At 42.7% G+C, this 23352-nt stretch overlaps 1 protein-coding gene across 9 annotated transcripts in view; it reads right to left on the reverse strand.

The window, feature by feature from the left end:
- The window catches only part of obsl1b (obscurin like cytoskeletal adaptor 1b), a 32626-nt gene extending 23204 nt beyond the window's left edge, over positions 1-9422 (reverse strand). For 6 of the 9 annotated variants that reach the window (XM_079170887.1, XM_079170886.1, XM_079170882.1 and 3 more), the window contains exons 1-12: positions 9121-9422; positions 6689-7807; positions 5019-5288; positions 3883-4143; positions 3421-3732; positions 3046-3312; positions 2607-2882; positions 2173-2448; positions 1649-1924; positions 1118-1393; positions 511-783; positions 65-337 (exon numbers count right to left, since the gene is read on the reverse strand). In XM_079170887.1, coding sequence (XP_079027013.1) covers positions 65-337; positions 511-783; positions 1118-1393; positions 1649-1924; positions 2173-2448; positions 2607-2882; positions 3046-3312; positions 3421-3732; positions 3883-4143; positions 5019-5288; positions 6689-7703 — 3775 coding nt within the window. In that variant the 5' untranslated portion in view covers positions 7704-7807; positions 9121-9422. The remainder of the gene's footprint in view (positions 1-64; positions 338-510; positions 784-1117; positions 1394-1648; positions 1925-2172; positions 2449-2606; positions 2883-3045; positions 3313-3420; positions 3733-3882; positions 4144-5018; positions 5289-6688; positions 7808-9120) is intronic. The other 3 variants (XM_079170883.1, XM_079170884.1, XM_079170885.1) reach the window with 3 other exon arrangements.
- Positions 9423-23352: the final 13930 nt, after the last annotated feature.

Genomic DNA, 23352 nt, shown 5'->3' on the forward strand with positions numbered 1-23352 from the left:
ATACCTTCACGCAAGTCACCAAATACTTGATTCTTAATTGTGCAGGTAAAATGTGGAACACCACCTTTCATGTCCACATTTAACTGTGCGTCACCAGATGGTTCACAGCCAAACCTCCCGTCACCAGGCAAGTCATGTGACTGGAAGGGCACAGTTTGGCTGCCGCCTTGTGATTCACAGTCGGCTTCCATTAGTGGGTAGATCTGGGTTCCATCTTTGTACCAACAGGCTTTGGCAATGGGATCTGAAATCTCAAACTGCTGAACAATTTGGCAGTCCGTTTCAGCAGACTCGGACATCTCAACATCAGGACCATGCAGATATGCAGGAGGTGGCGCTACAGACAATCATTGGGGGGGGGGGGATAATTTACATGTACATTATTCTAGATGACTTCAAAGAAATATTGTCAAAACTAGCACAGATATTAGCTCTGCATTTGTAACAACAAAAAAAAAGACGGACTAAAAGTTAAGTCATAACTAAACTGAAACACATTTGCAGAATCACCTTGATTGTTTATTATTAATTGGGCAACATCATCTGCTGTTGCGCAATAGTATGCTCCAGAGTTTGAAGTTGGTTCAATAACAAGGGTCTTCTTGATACCTCCCATTTCCAAATTAGGCTCTTTATTAGAATCATGTTCTTTATCCCTCTGCAGTGACACCTGGGAAGCAGGGTCTGAGGTTTCATAGGTTGGCTCAGGTGGGCAGGTTGCTTCAAGCGACTGCGTCTCCACCACCTCTGGTGAGGGCGACAGCGGCAGCGGCAGCGTCGGAGCTAAAGATGATGATTCATATTATAATTGCGGACTGAACAGTGCATATGTACACTCTGATTAAGAAAGGGGTTATAGATTCAGCTTTCTGAAGGGAACCAATCGTTTATATCTTAGACCAAATTCAAGTAGAAAAAAAACGTTTTCAAGGAATACTTAGATATAACATTTTGTCAGTAGAGGTTAATTTGACCTTGATTTAAGAAACTGTTACAACTTCACACAAAGCACCATTTGAAAACAGACAGACAGCTATATTGCAAGTGTTAGTTGCATCTAGTCACCAGGAAGCTCTAGGGTTTGCTCAAAGAATAAACAGATTTAAATAGAAATCACCTTTGATATCCACAGTGAAGTGAATAGTGTCATCAGAGGTTTCACAGCTGTATAGCCCTGAGTGCAAGAGCTCAGCGGCTGGGATAATGAGTCTCCTCAATGTGCCATTACTCTGTATATCCCAATCATTCTGCGGGGAGAGCTTTACACCGTCTTTATACCAGCACACAGGCACGGTGGAGTCTGCAACCTCACATTCCAGCTCCAAAGGTTTGCCTTCTTCAAGTGATTTGGTTCTCTCAACGTCAAAGATAGTAGAGTACGTCACTGGTATAGCTAGCATTGGGAATTCAGGAGAGCTAAATAAAATCAAGACTGTGGAAACGGATACCTTGCAAAAATGTAACCGCTGAGCAATAGATTAAAATGGCTTCAGCAAATTATTACCTTGGGCATTAACAATGCTTTAAGGTTATATGCATGAAACAGTACGTCAAACCACATACAGTACAAGCGGGGATTATTAGTGGCGTCTCTAAAGAGGAGGTGGGGTTATAATATTAACGCACAAGATAAAAAGTGTAAAGTCACCTTTGATCTCCACTTGAAACTCCATGGTATCATCCTTTGTGCTGCATCTGTACACACCAGAGTGGCACAGCTCTGCAGACTGAACAACTAATGTCCGTGTGTCGCCCTCTGAGTGGATTTCTAAACCAGAGTTTGAAATGAGCTGCGTCTCATCCTTGTACCAGCAAACTTGGGCCTCAGGATCCGACACCACACACTGGAGTACAATAGGGCAGCCCGCTTCGATCGACTTGGTCCTCATTTCCTCAGGAATTGCAGAGAACTTCACAGGTGGAGCTATAGATATGTTTAGATCTTATGTCAGCCTCATGCCAGCCTTTTAAGATTATCATAATCTATTTACTGACAACTAAATTGCTAACATGATGTAATGCAGTCTAAGAAAAGGTGACGGCTTAGCTGCACTTCTTATGAGTGCTAAGAAGAAAGGCAACAGACGACATACAAAAGTGTCACCAGAGTTAGTTGCTTTGCTGGGGAGGGGCTTGTTAATGGTTCACATCGCTTAAGGTAAAACAAATCACCTTTGATGTCCACACTGAACGTGACGGTGTCACCCTTTGTCTTGCAGCAGTATAACCCAGAGTGGAAAAATTCTGCTGAGTGGACAATCAGTTTTCTCGCCAAGCCGTCAGTTATAATATCTACTCCAGTTTGAGGGTGAAGCTTTGACCCGTCTTTGTACCAGTGCACCTGGGCAGAGGGATCTGAGAGCTCACAGCATAAAACAATGGGGTAGCCCGTTTCGATGGTTTGGCTCCTCTCAGCATCTGGAATTGCTGAAAACCTCACGGGTGGAGCTATGGATATTTAAATTGATTAAGTTATAAATGTAATATGTTTTGATAAGTCAGACTAAATGCATTTTTTAGGTAACAAAAGACAAAAAGGGGTTGAAAGGGGCAATAAAGATGGTTAGTGAAAGACAACAGCATTGTAAAAAACTCGCTCCACTCACCCTCTACTTCCACATTGAACCTGATGACGTCATCGATAGCATCACAGCAATACACTCCAGAGTGTGAGAACTCTGCTGATTGGATGACAATTCTTCTCATGGTGCCCTCTGATTGGATATGCAGACCCTCCAGTGTTTGTATTTCCACCCCGTTCTTGTACCAGTGCACTGGAGCCTCAGGGTCTGACAGCTCACAGTAGAGCACAATGGGGTTCCCCATTTCTACAAATTTGTTTCGATCCATTTCTGACATTGGTGAAAACTTGACAAGAGGAGCTGCAAATTTTAGAAAAACAATGAAAATTTTTTACATAATTGAGACTTTTCATCTAGGTTAGTGAACTGAGTGATATTGGCACATTTGTCCTAATTCCATTTTTTAAAAAACGGACAAGTAAAAAACACAATACTTCTTTGGCCTAACAAGACCCATACACACCTTGAATGTACAGTGCGGCAGAATCACGGATGCCATAGGCAATAAACGTGATCTCGGCTCCATTGTCTGTATCCCGAACTCCTCGAATGCGAAGAGATAGGTGTGTTCGTGACCTGCGCATGGAATAACGCTCGTCTTCCTGAAGCTGAATACCGTTTGAAAACCATGTACCGATAACTGAAGCAGAGAGCTCAATAGAGAAGAGGGCGTCTTGCCCCTCGGGCACCAAGGCATCCTGTAAGGGAGCTTGTATTCTGGCAACTGGAACTGTAAAATGAATCAGAGTATACATGATTTAGCAAGCAATATCCTCAACCATGTTGTGATTTCATTTATCAGGAACAAAAAAAACAAACATGTTATAGCAGAACTTACCCAAATGAACAGCTTTAGGGAACTCAACATTGTTGCTCTTTCCATATTTGTTGACACTGCAGATGCGGAATCGATAATCGGCTTCACATGGTACGCTGTCACCAAGGATCTCCACCGATGTTGCGGAGTCGGTGGTCAGGCACTGCAGCCACTCCTGTGAGCCTGTGCCCACTTCCTGTCGCTCAAGCACATATCCAGATGGAGGGTTCTTTCGAGTGTCCTGAGCAGGAGACCACGAGAGAAGTGCTGCGTTAGCATGCTCTGTGTTGATCTGCACACCCACTGGACAACTCGGAGGACAATGTCTGGCCGCTGAAACAAGAGAAACCCATTGTCAATGTCTCTCTGAATTGGAATGACTGATACATATTGAGCAATTCCAAAAGTAGTAGATCTCAATGTTTTGTTTTGTGTGCAAACATATTGTTTGAGATTCAATGATCTACAGATGAGGCACCCTACCTTTCACTCTTAGCTGAGAGGAAGTCTTGGATCTGCCTACAAGGAAAGTCACAAGGCCAGAGTCTTGGGGATTTGTATTGACGAAAACCAGGATGTGAGTTCGACCGAAGGACTTGAGGATGGTCTGATGCGTTTCACGCAGCTCTACGGCATCTTTGTACCAGTGTATGTCCATTTCTTCTTTGTCCACTTCAACACAAAAGGCTGCATTTTCACCCTCCAATACATCCACTTTTCTTGGAAGCTTCCGCAAAATTGTCCCTGCAAGGAAACACTTTGAAAGTGAGTGACTCCTTTGCACATTAACAGGATGAGGAATTGATTATCAAATGAAACACAATGACCTTACAAACAACATTTGCCATTTGCTCTCCAAAATCAATACAAATCAGCTTTGTCAAAATAAAATCCTTTTCGGGTCTGATACTGCTATGGAAAAAGTTTGGCTAGGCTTATGTAGGTTTTTTTGTTTAAATTACTACATTGTTAAGGTTAAAGGACTTTCAAAATCATGGTTAAATAATTAACTACTGAGAGTCAGGGAATGTGGTCATTGTTTAAAGAAACACTGCTGACTGTCGGTAGGAAACGGTCTCCCATGGTAAAGTCCAATTTTTTTCTGACATGTAACCACTTCCACCTCTTCTACTCTGCTACAGTGCTTTCAAATTTAAACATACACATTCGTTGTTTCGGCCCATTCCAGAACAACGGGTGCTGCCTTTTTTGGAAGGACTGTCTCATAAAGGAAATAGTAATATTATATAGTGTTTCCCATTTGGCACTGGTCCAAAAAACATGGATGAAAAGTAACACCACACAAGAGAGCTTTCCAGAACTTTATGTTCACTGCTGTTAAAAATTTCATCTACAAGGATTTGCCTTGTCTCTCAAGTTCCAAACCAGCTCAAAGGAGGAGAGAAAAGCAATGAAAATGACTTTTGTCAGCCGTATCGTATGTGTTTTAAAAATGACAGAAGGAAAACAAATTAAGGGTTAGGCTTGTCACAGTTTAGGTTGTATCAACTTTGGTTTTGATTGTCCCTGTTGTGTTTGTATGAGCAGATAGGTGTTCAATGAAACTGAAATACATAGTAAATGTACCACAGCTGCTTGATTGTATCTTCCTGATTTACCTTTCACAGCTACCTCTGCAATGCTTCTGCCCCCGTCGGGCATCTCACAGAGGTAAATCCCGTCATCGTCAACTCCGATGTCCCGGATAGTTAGCCGCCGTTTTGTTCCCCACTCCTCCATTCCATATTTGGCCCCTGGCTGCAGTCGTCTGTCCTCCAGATACCATGTGATTGGAACAGAGTCCTCTGGAACTTCACACTCGAGAACAGCCAAATCTTGCTCCCACACTTCTAGATCAATGAGGGGCTGCTTGAACCGCACAGGCGGCTCTGGCACCAAAGAGGGGGAAAGCACACCAGTTTGATTAAGCCAATGTGACGTCTCCAAATTAAAAATGAGTTATGTTCTCATTAACTTATGTACAAAAAAATGTTACTTGAGCAATATAAATTCTTCAGGTAAGTCGACCCGGAGAAAACGTACACAGCATATCATATGTGTCCTTGAAGTAAACGGTGTAAATTGAAATATATTTGGCAGTAAGTTCTAGTGAAGCAGACAAGATGTGCGAAATCATGGCTCATTTAGTTGAGGAATGGAAAGGTCATTAACACATCGGGGTGTTGGATAGGAAATAAAGTGTTTGTATCCGACACCATCAGACAGTACCAGTCAGTTGTAAACAAAGGAATGTGGACTGTAATTAGTAGTCCTTGCAAAGCTCTTACTTTCCTTATCTTACTAAGTCCAATTAAACACAAGGACATCTGATGAAATACATTCACCATTTTCCATTCAAATCACCTATAAATCAACCTTTCTGTCTTCATCTGACACAGTACAAGGCTGTCTGTTGGTGCCTTGAGTTTGGACGTCTTTGGGCCATGTGAGAAATATGATCTCCTTCGATCACATGGACGAACCCCCCCCCCCTACACCTTTCACAAGCTAAGTGACTTTGCAGACACCATAGTGCTTGGCTTGGAATCCACCTCAAGCTGATGAACTTTGCCTGTTTGGATATTTCTTGGATTGAATTTCAGATGATTAATACATTACGTTAATCCTCCAGTGGACCGGGGTTGGATTTCTTTTAATGTATCTGGTAGCTGATTATATTTGCAGCTCACTAGCCTGCCGACCTGCATTTTTACGAATTCACTGAATAATGATACAAAGCCATATACTTGACATTTACGTCATTGAGTTCCTTAAGTAGGCGTTTGTGAGCAGCAACATGCGTCAATTTAGCATTAGTGTGCTATTTGACAGTATGAGCTGTAGTTTGCTTTGAAAGAGTACTGATCACTTCTGTAACTATTTTCTATTTACTGAGATAATACTCTTTATTGCACCACTCGGGTATATACTTTGATCGTCAAATATTAACCATATTAGTTTTTTGTACCAATAATCAATACAATATCTCTTAGAAATAAGATGTCATGACACTATCATACAACTTTTCAAAGTTCAACTTTGCCATCCCTGTCTGGCCTTACTCCAATATATGATCTCAGAGTACCTCTTTGGAGGTATCTCACTGACATCATCCTAGCATGAAATGGTTTGAAATCTGATCCAAGAACACACCACACGCTCACTCACTCCTTTACTCGCTACAAAAAGCACTGCAACTGTGTCTGCATTCACTCTCTAAGTTGTACCTACATTTCTTCCCACTTTCACAGTTTACACTCTGAAGCCACTGAAAATGGTCTTGACTCACCCTTTACGGAGAGGTGTACGGCACTGAGGGTTTGCCCGGCAGTATTTGACGCAGCACAAACGTAAACTCCATTGTCCTTTTGCTTACAGTACAGAACTTTAAGTGTGAAGTATCCTTCTCTGTCCTCGTATAACAAGTACCGCCTTCCAGACAGTATCAGCCTGCCATCTTTCCGCCAAATGATTTCTGGTTTGGGCTTCCCAGTCACAAAGCAGCGGAATTTGGCATGTTTGCCCTCAGTCACTGCAAACATCTTCACTTTAGTGGACTTGGTCATGCCGTCGTCTTTGAGCCGGTTTGGCACTTGCCTGCCACTCCTTTGCTTTCCCTGGTGGGCTTTCCAGTGGCCATTTGTGTAGCCATTGCGATTTGCCTCATCCTCATGTGCTGGGCCTGCATCAACCAGCAACACAGCTCCTGCCAACGCTTCCCCAAACTCATTCCTGGCTTTGCACGTATATACGCCTCCATCTGGAGCACGAGTCTTAAAGATCTTGAGCTGGAACCATCCACCGTCCTGGAAGCCCACGCTGAAATGCGTGCTTTCGAATATTTCATTGAGTTTCTTGCCGTCCTTTTCCCAGATGACCTCTGGCCGCGGGTTTCCCCAAAGCTTACAAGAGAAGACGGCATCATCCCCACGACCGGCGCGAGTGGAGAGGGGCTTGATGAGGAACCGCGGCTTATTCTCCTCTCGCAACTCCATCTCTTGTGCTTCGCCTTCCACGTTCAGTGTGGCCGCCGCATATGTTTCCCCAATGCTGTTCTTTGCTTTGCATATGTACTGGCCACTGTCCTCTGCGGTCACAGCCGAAATGATGAGATTGTAAACATTACCATCCTCAAAGACCCTGTATCGTTCCTGCGGGTCGATCTTTTCATTGTTTCGCTCCCAGATAACTGCAGGCCTCGGATCGCCACCAATTTGACACTTTAGGACGGCATCAGCTCCACTTTGCACCACCACAGGTCGTGGATAAGCAAAGAAACGTGGTGCTCCACCAAACACATCCATTTCTGCTTTGGTGTTAGCCTCACTTCACCTTAAGCAGTCCAGGAGATTAATAAGTAGCAGTTATTCACTGGGGGAAGACAGTCCAACTTCTGCACTGCAAATTTCTAAAAAAAAGAAATAACAGACAAATTACTTTAATATCAAATCGCTTGTGAGATTGAGATAATATTGGAAAATGAAACATTTTAGCCAGATCATGATATGAAGTAACTGTATGTGATGAAGTTATATTTTTTAGCCTTCCTGTTATAAGGTGGGGAACCCTCATATTTTGGGAATGGACAACGCTCAGCCTCTGCCTCCTTTGTGTGCATGCGTGTCAGCACAAACGGATGGTATGATTATTAGGGCTAATTGAATTAGATCTGTCTGCATGAGAGAAAACACAGGCTTGCAGTGAGAGAGAGGTGGGGTGGGGGGTGTGGGGGGGGGGGGCAGCTATTGCAACAGCAGCCACAACACATAGCCAGTACAGCTGGTGCTGTATTTCAATGGGAAAGTGCTTAATATAGTATGCCCTAAATAAAGACCTGCGAGGGAGTGTGTGTGTCAGGTATCACAAAGAAGGTTCTGAAAACCAGCGTGTTCACACAAACAGGCTGAAATCACAGCCTGCCCACCCAAGAGAGCTCACAGTTAAACTATGCTGAGAAAATGTCTCTGTTGGATTTAAAATAATTGTAACCGTGACATTCAAACAAAGACCTCCCCACCAGAGCTGCCGTCACATGTTTTGTTGGCAGCTCTGAGTGTAAAACAATATCAGTTAGGCAATCCTAGAATTTTGTTTGTACAACAGTTTGTAATTATTTCTCCCCTCATGAAAATGATGCTCCCCTTTGGACCAATTGGGAAAGAATCTACCACAGAGTGTTGAGTGTTTTTTAAGATTCCTTTTGAAGGATCGGTTTTACTGACACATTTGATAACAATATATTCCTAATGATATTTATGATAAAGTATTTAAACTCTAGTCAAATACTGCAAAACTCAACAATACTGTCTTGTATTCTTTCACACCTTTCAAAGTATCACCAATCCTTATGCTAGCCCTTAACATTGTAAGTACAATTTAATTCAATTTGAATACATGTAAAAAATGTTTAACATAACAGTTTTAATTGCTTAACATTTACATTCCTTTGTACTTAAAATGAGTCTTAATGTTAATGGAAATCTATTTTGTATACCACTTCATTATATTATTTCATATAGTTGGGAGTTGTTGCAGGATATCTTTTTTCACACTGCAAGATGTTTTTATTAACCCGGTCTGGACATTGCCCTGAAAGTGTCTTCAATATTCCCTCCGGAGGTTTAAAGAGAGGAGATTAACCCCTGTGTTTGCTTGTCTGATTTAATTGGAATGACCTCTGCCCCTTGTGAAGCTGTGCAGTGTACCCCTCACATGACCTACCTCGCTTCAGTCGCGGGGAACGACCGTCAACATGCATTCCGCGCTCGCAATCTCTCGTCGAGGTAAGAAGCAATGCCGCCCGTCTCCTGAAGGCTGAGCAATGTCCCAAGTTGACTTCAGACTCAGACACATGCTCTCCTCAAAGGTCCCACGTTGTACTCCAGCACATCTCCATGGGCTTTTTGTCCGGCAGGAGGAACAGAAATGAGAACTTCAGTGTCCACCCCAGCTTCCCGTTTAACAAACGTCAGAGTGGTCCCCCAATCTCTGTGTCGTTCAGGCCTCAGACACCCCGAGTGTCATTGTTCATGGAATACCGTTAAATGCTTTTGCAGCTGCTGCTGTCCCCTAAAAATACTGACTGCCTCGATGACAGCAGTGAAGATAAGTCCGGCACTTCCATTCACTTGCCAGCAGGGGCTAAAGATAGTTCAGGTGGCCATTGCATTGCAGACTGCTTAGCTTACTTGAGGCTTTGCAATAAAAATCGAAGGAGAAGAATAAGCTTCTGGTCATATTCTAAAGATCCGCTTCGTTAAATCTTTATATCTAAAGTTTTTCACAAGTTATATCAGTCTATATATTACAGTGTGCTGACAGTAAGAAAGCAAGTGTTTGTAACAGGAATTGTAAATTAGATAAATATGTCTCAGAGAGTTCCACCTCACGGTACATTCTGATTAGACTCGTAAATACTAACGGATATCTAAGTACTGAAAGCAAAAACAATAACATGAAATGATGTGCAGATGTTGTGTTATGGTTCTTAAACAGTTAATCTCTACAGGTCTACGTTTATCAGCATGCGCAGTTCTAAAAACAGTCCAGCCTCACATCATTTATTAATCACAAAGGACAGAAGAGGGGGAAGCCTTTGCTGCTGCCCGTAGACTTAGCATAACAACTTCTATCACTCTGCTAGTACACTCACTCAGTTTGCTGCTGCTGAAGTGCTGGAAGTGAGGTTAACAGACCTCTCTAGCCCTCTCCTCATCGCAGACACCCCAGTATCTCTGAAAGTCTTGGTGGTGGAGTTGTTGAGGGTAATGTAAGCACCAGGTTTCGATGAGGAAGAAGGGTACGTGAGGTTCTTCTGCATCGATTTATTTCATTTTGTATTGTTCCTTAACTCATCAGGGATTGCAACACCAAATGCACTCCATGATCCATACAAACTCTTCTTGAAGTGTTGCAACACCAGCAGTCTAATTCAGTTGAATATGTGCACAGGAAATGTGTGCAGTTGTGTTTTGGTCAGTGCCCTGTTCACTTACTAGATTCTACCTGCTGGATGTGTGTGTGTGTCTTTAAGTCCATGCTTGGTCCTGGAGCAAGGATTGTGTGATCAAAGCTGATACCGGTACGCTTCCACACGGCAGATCGTGTCTTCCACCGACCTATGTTGAGCACAGATATGTTATATGTTTCTCAGCATTGTCAACCAGGATAACTGCATTGAAACCCAAATGTAATTCATCAGTAGCAGAGTATGGAAGGTATCTCCATGTTGCAAATATTTGATGTTTGGGAGTCTTACTGGCTGGGTACAGTAAAGGCCTGTTGTGTGGCAGGTAAAAAGCAGCTCATGTGCTCGTCCTTACTGGCTGTGTAGCTTGCCTTTAAATACACATAGGTACACTGTTTCAATTTGAATAGAAGTGCAAATAGCATCTGTGTTGTGTGTCAGTTTCACTTGTTAGCAGTGTTGGAAGACCTCTTCAAATCATAGGTTGGAATTTAGCAATACCTAATGAGAAAAATACTTGCAGGCTGACACTGGAAATAATTATCATGCAGGAAAGTATTCATTTTTAAATAAAGATGTTTATTGATACTTTTTATTTTGATTTATATATATTTTTTGTTTGTATTATATACAATACTTTCTGCTTTCATGACAATTTAGTGATCTCAACTGTGTTTTTTAAAGGTAAAAATATATACAGTATTTTCAATTGCATCTATTTATCATATTATTTCCGTGTATTGACTGTATTTAAATTACATTTATACTATACATAAATACAGTAGTAAAGAGTTGAACATCATAAATATTCATCTATTGTATTTTTGGCTATTTATTTATGTGTTTATTGTTATTATAATATGCTGTATTTTCACTATCCAGTAAAGATTTTTAAATGTATTTGTATATAAGAGACCTAAAATGTCCTGCATACCACTGGTCATCCATCAGAGGCATATTCACCACATTGTTCACTAAAGGTGGTCTTGCTGATGATGTAGAGGTCAGGCTGCAACCTCCGGTTCTGAAAAGTGAAGTCAAGTGAAGTGCCATAAATCTGCATTCTCTCTACCGGCCAGCAGGGGGCGACTCCTCTGGTTGCAAACAGAAGTCAGATTGTATAGAAGTCTAAGAAAATGACCCGACTTCTCACTAAATGTATTCCCTCAGTAAACATTGTAAATGAGAGTTTATGTCCTCAATCGCTAGTTTAATGTCTTATTTTGGTGGATTAGTACTGTAACTATGCATAGATTGAAATTCGTCCTTGTTGATAATTTAGGCTTCCTAATGTTACATTTCTTTTGTCTTTTCAGTCTTTGCAGGAGTCAAGTTAGTAAACCACTTCTAATTTAACCAATGAGTTTGTTGACAGTATGGTCTGTATTGGTTCATAGATCATAAATGCTTCTATACTCTTCTATCCGGTACCAACAGTTTATGCAGTTTGACCTTACTTTCCTTTCCTTCACAGGAGCCAATAAGCAGTGTTTGTGCTGTGCCTGGTGGTAAGGGCAGCACGTGGACCTGGGGTTTTCAGTGTGTGTGTCTGTTGTGTGATTGTTAGACCTGCTCTCACTGTGGGCTGCAGTGTCCCTTCAGCTGTTTAGTGGCTCCACACACCCCCCTCCCTCACTCCCCCTTCCCTGATTTCAGCTGTTGGAAGGTAATCTGATATAAGTAAGGCCCCTGTAGCTGGTTATGAAACACGCTTTGTGCCTACGACTGAGTAGCAACTCAGAGGGTTGTTATGTTATCAGAACTCACATATCCGGAACTGAAAGCAAAATTCAAGTGTCTTGAACACACAAAAGGCTTGGATTTACCAAATCAAGAGGAACTGTCACTGTAATGTTTTCATACTTTGCTGACGATGATGCCGGTAATATCATCAATCTATCTGATGCTTTCACTTCTACAGTTTTTTTACTGATTTTTTGTAGTCCTGGATGTTGTGGTTGTGATAGTTCAAATGTTGCTGTGAAACGTGCACAACGTGTTCTTGGACAAATGAAGAGTTGAGGAATCTTCTTCTGCTGTTCATATGAAACAGTTTAGATTTGTTTCGGACAACCTGCCAAATGACTTACAAGGTATTTATCTGAACACTGAAATAAATGCTTGGAAAGAAAAAAATGCACCTTAAAAATAAAACTCCATTCCAACTCCTTTTTGAAGTTCAACCAGAGATGGGCAAAAATACATAAAAATGTATTTTGATACAAAATACAAAATACCCCCAAATAAATGTATTACAACAAAATACAAAATACAAAATACTGGTGCCAGAAAATGTAACAAAATACATGTATTTTGTATTTAAAATATAGGAAATACTTTTTTCTGGATTTTCTGTTTTCCATGCAGCGTAGCTAAATTACAGCTAGCTGGCTAACCATAGCTTGCTTGTTCGCTAACGTTGTAGCTAGCAAAATATGAATTACTTCACTAGCTAAAAAAGTCATAGTTTAGCTTTAGCATGTCGAATAAATTAATAAATAAGTCACAGTATAGCATATTGAATAAAGTCATAGTAGGCCTATATTATGTAAAAAAAAGTCATAGAAGTAAAATGTAAATTGGGTAATCTTTTCTTCCAATCAGAGCGGTGAAACGTGCCACGCAAACAAAAAATAATTAATAGAAAGACTTATTATTATTTGTCTTAATAACTATTAACCACCAAATACTTCAGTTCAAAACAGTTTTAAGGTCTTAAATCAACTGACTAATTCCCAAACTCAGGAGCAGGTGAGATTGGATGTTGCTATAGTTACCATCAAGTACACGGGATGCAATATATTAGCATTTGAATATGAATTTGCAAACATAGACAGCTTAACAATGTTAAAAGGAGAATTTGTTGAGTTACTTGCAACAGCTTAAACTTTTGTTCTGACTTGTGACTCTGCAAAGCAATAGACACATTTTATTTGTAATATACAGTGTTATTTCATTACTGCTAACGGGTCATAATGTGTGGAGTTTTGTGAAAACTGTGCCATGGAAAACATAGTGAACGCTGGACTAGCAAATAGTGAATTCATAAAAGAAGACATTATCTGCCCTTGAGAATAGAATAGAATGCTGGATGGAACACGCACTGTTCTCTGACTCGAATAAATTAGAATGTTGACGTGTCATCTTATGTATGAAGCCAGGTGCTTATGCAAATTAAACTCAGTATCTTCCAAAACTTTACAGAGGACAGCCGGACAGCTCTGAGGCTCTGAGGCTCTGAGGTAGGCCGTGGGAAAACAACTGCTCATAATTTATAGTACAGTTTTATTTTATTTGACTGTGGTCAGGCTTCCTGGAGGGCTCCCTGTTGACGTGAAGGTCTATCATCCGGCTAGTTGGCTGAGGCTTTTCAACCTATTACAGTTGGGTGTTGCCCTTTCATGTAAGCAGATTCATGCTCACTGTGTTGAGCTGTTTGGAGAGTGTCCTGCAGTATATGTTAACAACTACATTCTGGTTAGTAGCCCATGGCTTCTCGGAACCAAAGGTGACGGTGAGCATTCGAACTGTGGGGAAGACTCGGTAGCGCTCTGCCAACTGCAGTTGTAGAAATGTTGTATAGTATGGAAAAAAAACAACTCCACAGAGGATAGCTGGACAGCTCTGAGGTAGGCCGCAGCATATTTTCAGAACTGCCCCCAGGTAGTAGCTGGCTTCTCGGAGCCATGCTGACGGTGAGTGTTTGAACTGGGGGGAAGACTCAGTCGCGCTCTTGAGTCCTGCCAGTGATAGGTCACTGTGTGGCTTAGTTCGCTGTGTGGGGCAAGCCGCAGGCTGCCGTCAGCAGAGTGTAAAGATGGTCGGCCAGTTTTCAGTGCTACCTGGGGGCAGGAAGTCTTTGCGCCAGTCTGCCTCAAAGCTCACTTCAAGCTTCCCGTGGGTCTGATGTAGGATGTGTCATGGCAGGTCAAGATGAGGACCCAATAGCAAGACCACAGGTGGATCCTCATGGACGAGGGGAGTTTCAGACGAACTGCGGAAGGGTTGATAATGGCCTGGATCTCAAAAGGACCGATGAACCGGGGGGACATCTTCCGTGATTCGGTCCTTAATGGGATTTCCTTGGTGGAGAGCCACACCTCTTGACCGACTTGGTAACGTTGAGCCAGGATGCGGCGGCGATCCGCCAAGCGTTTATTTTGTTCAGCGGTACGGAGAAGAGCGGCCCGGGTCTCTCTCCACACCTTCCTACAGCGACGAAGGTGGAGCTGGACTGAGGGAACGGCTATCTCCACCTCCTGGGCGGGGAACTGAGGTGGCTGGTACCCCAGGGAGGCCTCGAATGGAGTGTGACCAGTCGCCGAAGAAGTATGAGAATTGTGGGCATATTCCACCCAGGGCAGGTGAGTACTCCAGCTGGAGGGGTTAGATGCTGCCACGCAGCGGAGGGAGGCCTCGAGTTCCTGATTCAGTCTCTCTGTCTGCCCGTTGGACTGGGGGTGGAACCCAGAAGACAGGCTGATGGTCGCGCCGAGGACCCGGCCGAAGGTTCTCCAGACCTGGGATACGAACTGCGGGCCTCGGTCAGAAACAATGTCCACGGGGATCCCATGCAGACGGAACACCTGGCTGACCATAATGTCAGCCGTCTCCTGAGCAGAGGGAAGCTTGGGCAGCGCGAGGAAGTGAGCCGCCTTGGAGAAGCGGTCAAGTGGTAGAAATGTTGTATAGTATGGAAAAAAAACAACTCCACAGAGGACAGCTGGACAGCTCTGAGGTAGGCCGCAGCATATTTTCAGAACTGCCCCCAGGTAGTAGCTGGCTTCTCGGAGCCAATGCTGACGGTGAGTGTTTGAACTGGGGGGAAGACTCAGTCACGCTCTTGAGTCCTGCCAGTGATAGGTCACTGTGTGGCTTAGTTCGCTGTGTGGGGCAAGCCGCAGGCTGCCGTCAGCAGAGTGTAAAGATGGTCGGCCAGTTTTCAGTGCTACCTGGGGGCAGGAAGTCTTTGCGCCAGTCTGCCTCAGAGCTCACTTCAAGCTTCCCGTGGGTCTGATGTAGGATGTGTCACGGCAGGTCAAGATGAGGACCCAATAGCAAGACCACAGGAGACAGAGTCTGGCAAAACAGATTTTATTTCACCATTTAAAGGCGAGGATGTGTGGAGCCCGTGGTCCGACACAGGTAGCCAAATCGACGATGTGAGTCCCGTGGCTCGACACCGGAGGGCAGGCAGAACAGCGAATAATCTACAACCGTAGTGGAGAGGAAGGAAGTTAGTCCAGGAAAACATCAACTGATAATTCACGGAACAGAGGTAAGACTACCCAGGCCTGCAGGGCCAGGGTTGATAAGCCGCCAGGCGGTGATCAGTGGAATCAGGATCAGCTGGTAACGATCCAGATTGTCCGCAGCTGAGTGGCAATCAGAGGTGTGGCCATGGAAATCGTCTGGAGGCAGGTCCAAGAAAACAAACACCGAGCACATGACATACAATAACAAACAGGGGAATGACAGACACATGAGGAGAGGAGATTGGGGGAAAACAGAGGTTAACACACAATGGTTCAGACAGGAATCCTGACAGGATGCTGTGGTAAGATACTTGCGCCATGACGGCGGAGAGAGCGGAGCCTAGACGGCGGCCTTGAGCCTTGACGGCGGAGCGGAGCCTTGACGGCGAAGCCTTGTGCCTTGACGCTGGAGCCTAAGTGTAGACGGCGAAGCCTGAGCCTAGACGGCGGAGCCTTGAGCCTTGACGCCGGAGCCTTGCCTTCATCGCTCCGCCGAGCCTGTCGCTCGGCGGAGCAGCTCCACCGATCCGACAGGTTCCGCCGAGCGTCCGACAGGCTCCGCTGAGCGACAGGCTCGGCGGAGCGGCTCTGCCGATCCGACAGGTTCCGCCGAGCATTACGCTCGGTGGAGCAGCGCCGCCGATCCGACAGTTTCCTGAGACTGTCGGATCAGTGGAGCTTGTCGGCATTGGCAGAGCCTGTCGGCATCGGAGGAGCCTGTCGGCATCGGCGGAGTTTGTCGGATTCGGCGGAGTTTGTTGGCATTGGCGGAGCCTGTCGGTTCGGTGGAGCCTGTCGGCATTGGCGGAGCCTGTCGGCATCGGCGGAGTTTGTCGGCATCGGCGGAGTTTGTCGGATTCGGCGGAGTTTGTTGGCGTTGGCGGAGCCTGTCGGTTCGGTGGAGCTTGTGGCCGGCGGAGCTTGTGGCTCGGCGGAGCTTGTCGGCATTCGCGTGCTTGTCGGCCCTAGACGGTGGAGCGGAGCCCGTCGAGCCTGTCTGCACTTGACGGCGGAGCGGGACGGGGCGGAGCCTGTCGGCAGTTGACGGCGGAGCGGAGCCTTGACTTGACTGCGAAGGGGTGGGGCGGAGCCTGTCGGCAGTTGACGGCGGAGCGGAGCCTTGACTTGACGGCGAATGGTTTACACATGAGTGCCTCAGTGGAGCGGTGCCCACGGTATTATGATGTGAAATGCTGAATGTACTTGTTCATTTTCTAACATATTGTTACATGTTATGTTGAACTGTATTACATTGGGAATAAAATTCCTTTTAACTTTAAGTTGTTATTGTTGGTTTTATTATGGTCCATCCACCTGTATTTTCAGTCATTCTTTTTACATCAGTTAGAATTAGAACAAAGGTTTAAAAATAACTTCATTACAACCTGCTAACATAACTAACTACACTATTACATTTCAGAGCTATTCACATAACTGTTTTAAAACAACCGACTCCAGATTTGATACATTATAAAGGAAAATGTTGTTTACTGGTGGTGCATTGTAAATGTTATTTAATCTTGATCATTTTAAATGAACCAAACTAAAAACCAAACCAAACCAAAGCAGGTTTAAACTTCGCGAGCGACTTTCGCTCGCGCGAGACGGACTTCTGCTCGCTGAGTGATATAAAAGCGCTCGTCAAAGTAACAGCGCAGCTGTTTGATTTTCGCGCGCGCATGGATCTCATTTGCGCTCTCGGATTTTGACAGTGATTTGCCTTCATATTGACTCACCATTCTGAATAATGTTTTAGTGCTTAGTTTTTACTCGCTCCCATGTCCTCTTGATAGCTGGGTTGCAACTACATGATGGTTGAAAGCACTCATAATTATATGACAGTATTATTAGTACACCATAGCATATCATTATTGTAGAAAATGATTAAGGTGGACTCATGATAAGAATAGAGAGAATCACACACAATTTATTTTCACTGCTTCAATTGATTGAATTACTGATTATGAATAATACATATACCGATACGCCCATACACAGATTCGCACACGCATATTCAAACTCCTAGTTGTATATGGTAAACTACACATACATGTATATACACATATATATAGTACATGATACATAAGCACATACAGTACATATATCCTCATAAGTATCTATTCATTCGTATCAGTTAGATACTCTTTGGGCTTGTTTTTATCTACTTATTCTGAAAGAGTTGAGATAATAATTTTCACTATAAGATCTCATTGGATGATGCATTCCATTAAGCCTACTGCCAGCAGGCACATTTAAAGAAATATCATCTGATTGATTGGGGTGATGAGGCACTTAAAATTAACCTATACATTTTCCCAACACTTACGCATTTAACTTCCTCATATGCGTTCATGATCATCTCCTGCTCATCAGCGGACAAAAAAGAGGCTCTTTCTTTGAGTTTATTTGCCGTTGTACTGTTAGAAAATCATGGTTTCTGGTTCGAATTAACGAGATTGTTTGAGCGCGGATCAGCCTTTGAGGACCCGAGATAGCCTGACATCAATCATCGGGTTAATTTAAGCTGGATGATAGGACATTTGATTGACTTAGTTGAACCACGTACGAGGAACAGGGCCCAAGCCAGAAGGGGGCGATAGCGGAGCAGCTGATGTCACCCACTCTAACCTCCAGCTGTTCTGCTTTAGGCAAACATTTCACACTTAAGTCCTTATAAGCCTCACAAATGTGCCTTCTGATACAAAATTGATAACTTAAAACAGATATTTAGTCCTTTTGCACGTTTAGGAAATACAACTTAGCTCCAAACACTAAGAGAGCCCTAAAGCTCTCTCATTCATTGCACCTCAGACAACAGTATGTTGGTTGATATATCTTCTCCTAAAGACATCTAACCAACATGTTTCATTACAACAGCTTACTTATATACTCATCTCTACATTTCAGGTTCTTTGGACTTTAGTTGATGTTAATGAAAGAGGACACAGACAAGACTGAACTCAAAATACTTAAAATCAAACAAAGTGTTTATTCATAACAGGAGTATTCTGACGCAGCAGATCAATACGAGCTCGGACCTCATCAAAACGATCTGTGACAGCAAAGAAAAAGGCGCTCCCCAAGGGGGAGCCACAATGATTTATATGTCCTTAAGGGCATTTTGTGATTGGTTGACTATTGGTGGAGGCGGCTCTTGGTTTAAACTTTCTGAGAGCCTCATTGGTGCACAGGACGTCCGTCCCCACCGGCACACGGATAGCCAGCCGCTCCAGCGATGAGTCAGATCAGTGTGTGTGTGTGTGTTTGAGAGTTCATTCTAAAGCCAAGGTCGCTTAACTACTTCTTAGTCGAAACTGTTATTTTGTACCAGGCAGTGGCAAGACCGGGGAGTACCTGGTTCCTGTTTTGTATTAGATAATGAGGGGGCCCAGCGCAGGTGGAATACACTGCCTCACTCTGTGACTTTACACTTAGAGACATATTATGATTACTGCACATAGCATATGGTTTAAGCTTCACTAAATGTGTTTACGAATATATAGCAGTGTTTACAAATATATAGCAGTGTGTGTTTACAAATATATAGCATATTTGTTTAAGCTTATTCTTAATGTTTACATTGGCCAAGACTAATATTTAAAGGCAGTTTAAGATTTTATTGTCATGAACACTTGTATACTAAAAGAAGAAAAGTTCTAAACAAGTTAACAAAAAGAAACATGTTTAATAAAAATAATTTGATGTAGATCAGTTCAGTAGACACATCATATGTTCTACAATAAGAACATTTCATATCATTATGCCTTCAACACAGAAGCAGATCCACTCTGCTCTGTTTCTGGAGATTCTCCACGTGAAGTTGCTTTGCTTAAATAGCTAGCTACTCGACTGATAAGTTAACTTGCTAAACACTGGCTATGCACTAGCCTAGACAGCATGCTAGCATCATTAGCATATTAGCATTGATCACTAGCATGTTAGCATCGATCGCTAGCTTGATATTATAACCATCACCATGTATATACAATAGGCTATGTAGCCAGACCCAGACAAAAATTATACATCAAGCTAATTGACATCTGTCACACTCAGATACAATATTTAACTTGACAGACAATCCGTTGAACTTGAAGATCTGAAGACTGAACTCGTGAACTGTTTTTTGTTTCGTGGAGAAAGTATTTTGAGTATTTTAAATACAAAATTACTCCACTCTAAAGTATTTTGTTACAAATTACGTTAGCTTTTTAATCGGCCCTATCAAATACAAATTACAAAATACTCAAAAGTAATTGAAATACGTATTTCAATTACAAGTAATAGAAATACTGCCCATCTCTGAGTTCAACTCAAACAAAGTATTCTGTTTTGCTTTTATAAAGCCACATTGACCATTTAGGTTATCCAATAAAGCAATCAATTCCATTGTAGACTCTGTAAAGGCCTTTCAAAGAATTAGGTCAGAGCAATACTTTACGGTATAATGTGACCCCAAAAAAAAACATTTCTTGTTTCTCTACTTACCTTTTAATAACAGACGTTTTAGGCTTGTTTGTTTGCTTGTGAGTACTTTGAGCACCTCTGAACGGATTGGACACTGAACCCATTATTCTAGGATTAAGACCATTTGAGCTGATGTTGGACTCCAAATAGACTTGAGTATTTTGATCAGATTAACATAAATATATATTTAAAGGTAATAAGAGATTAACAAACAAGTAAAAAAGCTGTCATTTTGCTTTTATCACTCTGATCATGTACCGTATAGCGAGTCTTCCATTGTTATTAAAAAAAAAAGAAAAAGGACAAAACACTTAGCATGACTACAGCTGTGACACGCTGCTCGTCAGGTGATAATAATTGAGGTTATGTTTTCATTATAGAGCGGCGGCTGGCACTGCATGTTACTCTTTGTGGAAGGAGTCCCGCCCTGCTCTCTGTAAGGTTACACTTGCAACATAGCATTTAACAGGCAATTTTGCCTTTCTTTTCCCTGACATTGGAATGTGAGCCGAGCAGACATTCACAGAGCTGTGGACGTGTTCAGACAGTAGCCCGGAGGCCTACAGATAGAGCCGCTAATACAGTCTGATACAGAGTGCCAGAGGACTGAAGCCTCTTCCTGTGGAACAAACTCACCTTATACGAAGTCTTAACGAATTGGCACGTGGAAAGGAAGTACCAATATGATGTTTTATTAATGCCGTAAGATGCTCAAATCATAACTAATAGAATCAAGTCATGCATCAGGTCATGTCTGTATGAGTAGAACTGCTGCATTGATAGAAAAAAAAAGGAAATAGGTCTTGTCTTCATTCTTGTTCGTGGCAATGTAGCCAGTCTGGGATTGAGATATTATTTTGCAGTGCTTATATTCAGCTGCATCCTCTTGTTTCCTTTATTTTTTCCGTTTGGCACATTTGACAAACATGTCAACATTCATATCATTTCAAAAACCAAACAAACATACGCCACTTATTTAAGGACTTTTCACAAAAAAAGACAACGATTGCTGTTGTTTCTTCAGTCCTACAAGCTCCACACAGACGAGGACGCGACTGTGTTTACATCTAACGCGGAGACACGAGGGGGAGAGAAGAAGCAACCAAACCCAATCAACAGGGTGTACTGTAGGGGGACAGCGGTGCCATGATGATACAGGCCCGTCCACAATTAGATCTTTCCTCTGCAGACAAGAACCACACCAACTTCGTCCTCTGCTGGTCATCTTGTGTAAGTGCAACATGCCCCGACTTTGGCTCATGTTCGTGCTCTTCAGGGCAAATACCATGACTTTTTATATTTGATTATGAGTGGATTGTTTTATTTAGTTATCGATCAGAATGGAGATTGAAGATGTGGGGCTAAAGGACCCCCTTTGGAAGCATTTTTTACTCACAGTATGGCCTGTCGTTTCTATAGCACCACCTCTACTTAAGCAACTGTGTTACTTTGCACATATTAATATCCCTTGTCATGTACCGTTAGTTTGATCACGTATCTTATGCTCTGCAACGGAGGCATTGTGGGTTTGATTTTGAACTGCTGCTGCATGTTAAGCTTAGCCAGTATATGATCATACATTATAATAATACAGAAGGTAATCATTCTGCAATAGAATAATTTCCTTTTTCTTGCTTATATATATATATTTTTTAAGAATATATTTTAATGTATTTTTACATTGCTAAAAAAAAGAAGAAAAGAAAACATGGATTCTCACCTCTGTCTTACCTCCAAGCAAAGTAAACTAAAGTAAACAAGCCTTCCCTGAACCTACATGTGGTCATTATCTTGTCAAGTCCGGTCTTGTGAGCACCACTACAGCTCGAGAGGCTAGTGACAGTGTAAACTCTGCATGAATGACAGAAGCTTTTCCGGTGGAAAACTTAGGTTTACACAGCTCATGCTGCAGTTTGTCATCTATTCACATCCACTTCAGCTAATGTCAGTAGAGGGGCATGACCTTTAAGGGACAGTTCACTCCCAAAATACAACATATACATTGTTTTGCTCTTACCTGGAGGGCTATTTGTCAATCTACATTGTTTTGGTGTGAGTTGCCTTGTTCTTGTCCTTCCAATGCAATGGGACTTGTATGGCACTCGGCTCGAGCGGTTTAATGTATAGGAACTATTTTCTTTCAACCATCGCTCCTACATGAAGCTGCTCACAGCAATGTCTGTGGATTATCTTGAGTAAACCGGGTCAAGAATTCTGGAAAGAGACATTACTGTTGAGTTTTTAAAATGTATCTTTTTGGCGCTGTGAGCACCTCAAGCAATGTACCATACAGTCCCATAGTATTGGAGAGAAGGCAGACATCTCTACGGCTCATATCTCCAAAACTAGTCTCACACCAAAACAATCTGGACTGATAAATAGCACTGCAGGTAAAAATAAACATTTTTATTTTTGGGGTGAACTCTTCCTTTAAGCTTGAAAATAAATCATATAAACTAGATTTAAAAAAAAAAACATCACACATAATTCAAACACATTATTATTATTATTATCATTTTTATTATTACAGTGTGTTTTGGGCCGACCCTGATCATACAGGCTACTGTAACTTGACAATCGCTGGAAAGTGTTCCCTTTTAGGACCTGGCGGAAGTCCCTGATGTGGACCCCTGCAGGTCACTTCTCTTCTTCCTCTCCACCACGTCTCTTGTCTCCAGCAAAGCGCGGAGTCCCCATCAGCTGTTTTGTAGCCGCGTGCAGCAGCGGTGCAGGACCAAGGAAGCTGTGAGAACACGTTTACACCCTCCGTCACCTCCGAACGGTCCATGTAGCCTTTTCCCCGCTCGACATCTGCGAAAGAAGAGATGACGATGAGGTACCTCTTTTTGTTTTTGTTTTTGCGTTTGTGTTTGAAACTCTTTTTTTTTTAATAGCTTTTCAGTGCGCCGATAAAGTTGTGAATGTGACTGCTTGCTGCCTCTGCAGGTGTTCCTTGTGGCTGGAGCGCCTTCTCTGCTGCGTCCTTATTCTTGTCAGCTCAGCTGCATCGCAATGGCCAGGTAGGAACCAATGGTGACAATATCAATGCAATAATAGAAATGCTCTGGTCGTGACGATTTCTTCTTGTGCATTGTTAGTATCCTTTGCTGAAAACATTTAAATAGGCTTACACTCAGGCTCCCTTCACAATAAAAGCTTAAGATAGTAAAATACTGTCTTACATTGAGAAATAGCCTCTTTTTTTTTGGCAGGCTCCTGGAAGTTATCTGCCCAACTCAGCACCAATGTGTAACCTCTATGAAAAAG

The sequence above is a fragment of the Pholis gunnellus genome (assembly GCF_910591455.1).
Source record: "Pholis gunnellus genome assembly, chromosome: 12".
Classification (NCBI taxonomy): Eukaryota; Metazoa; Chordata; class Actinopteri; order Perciformes; family Pholidae; genus Pholis; species Pholis gunnellus.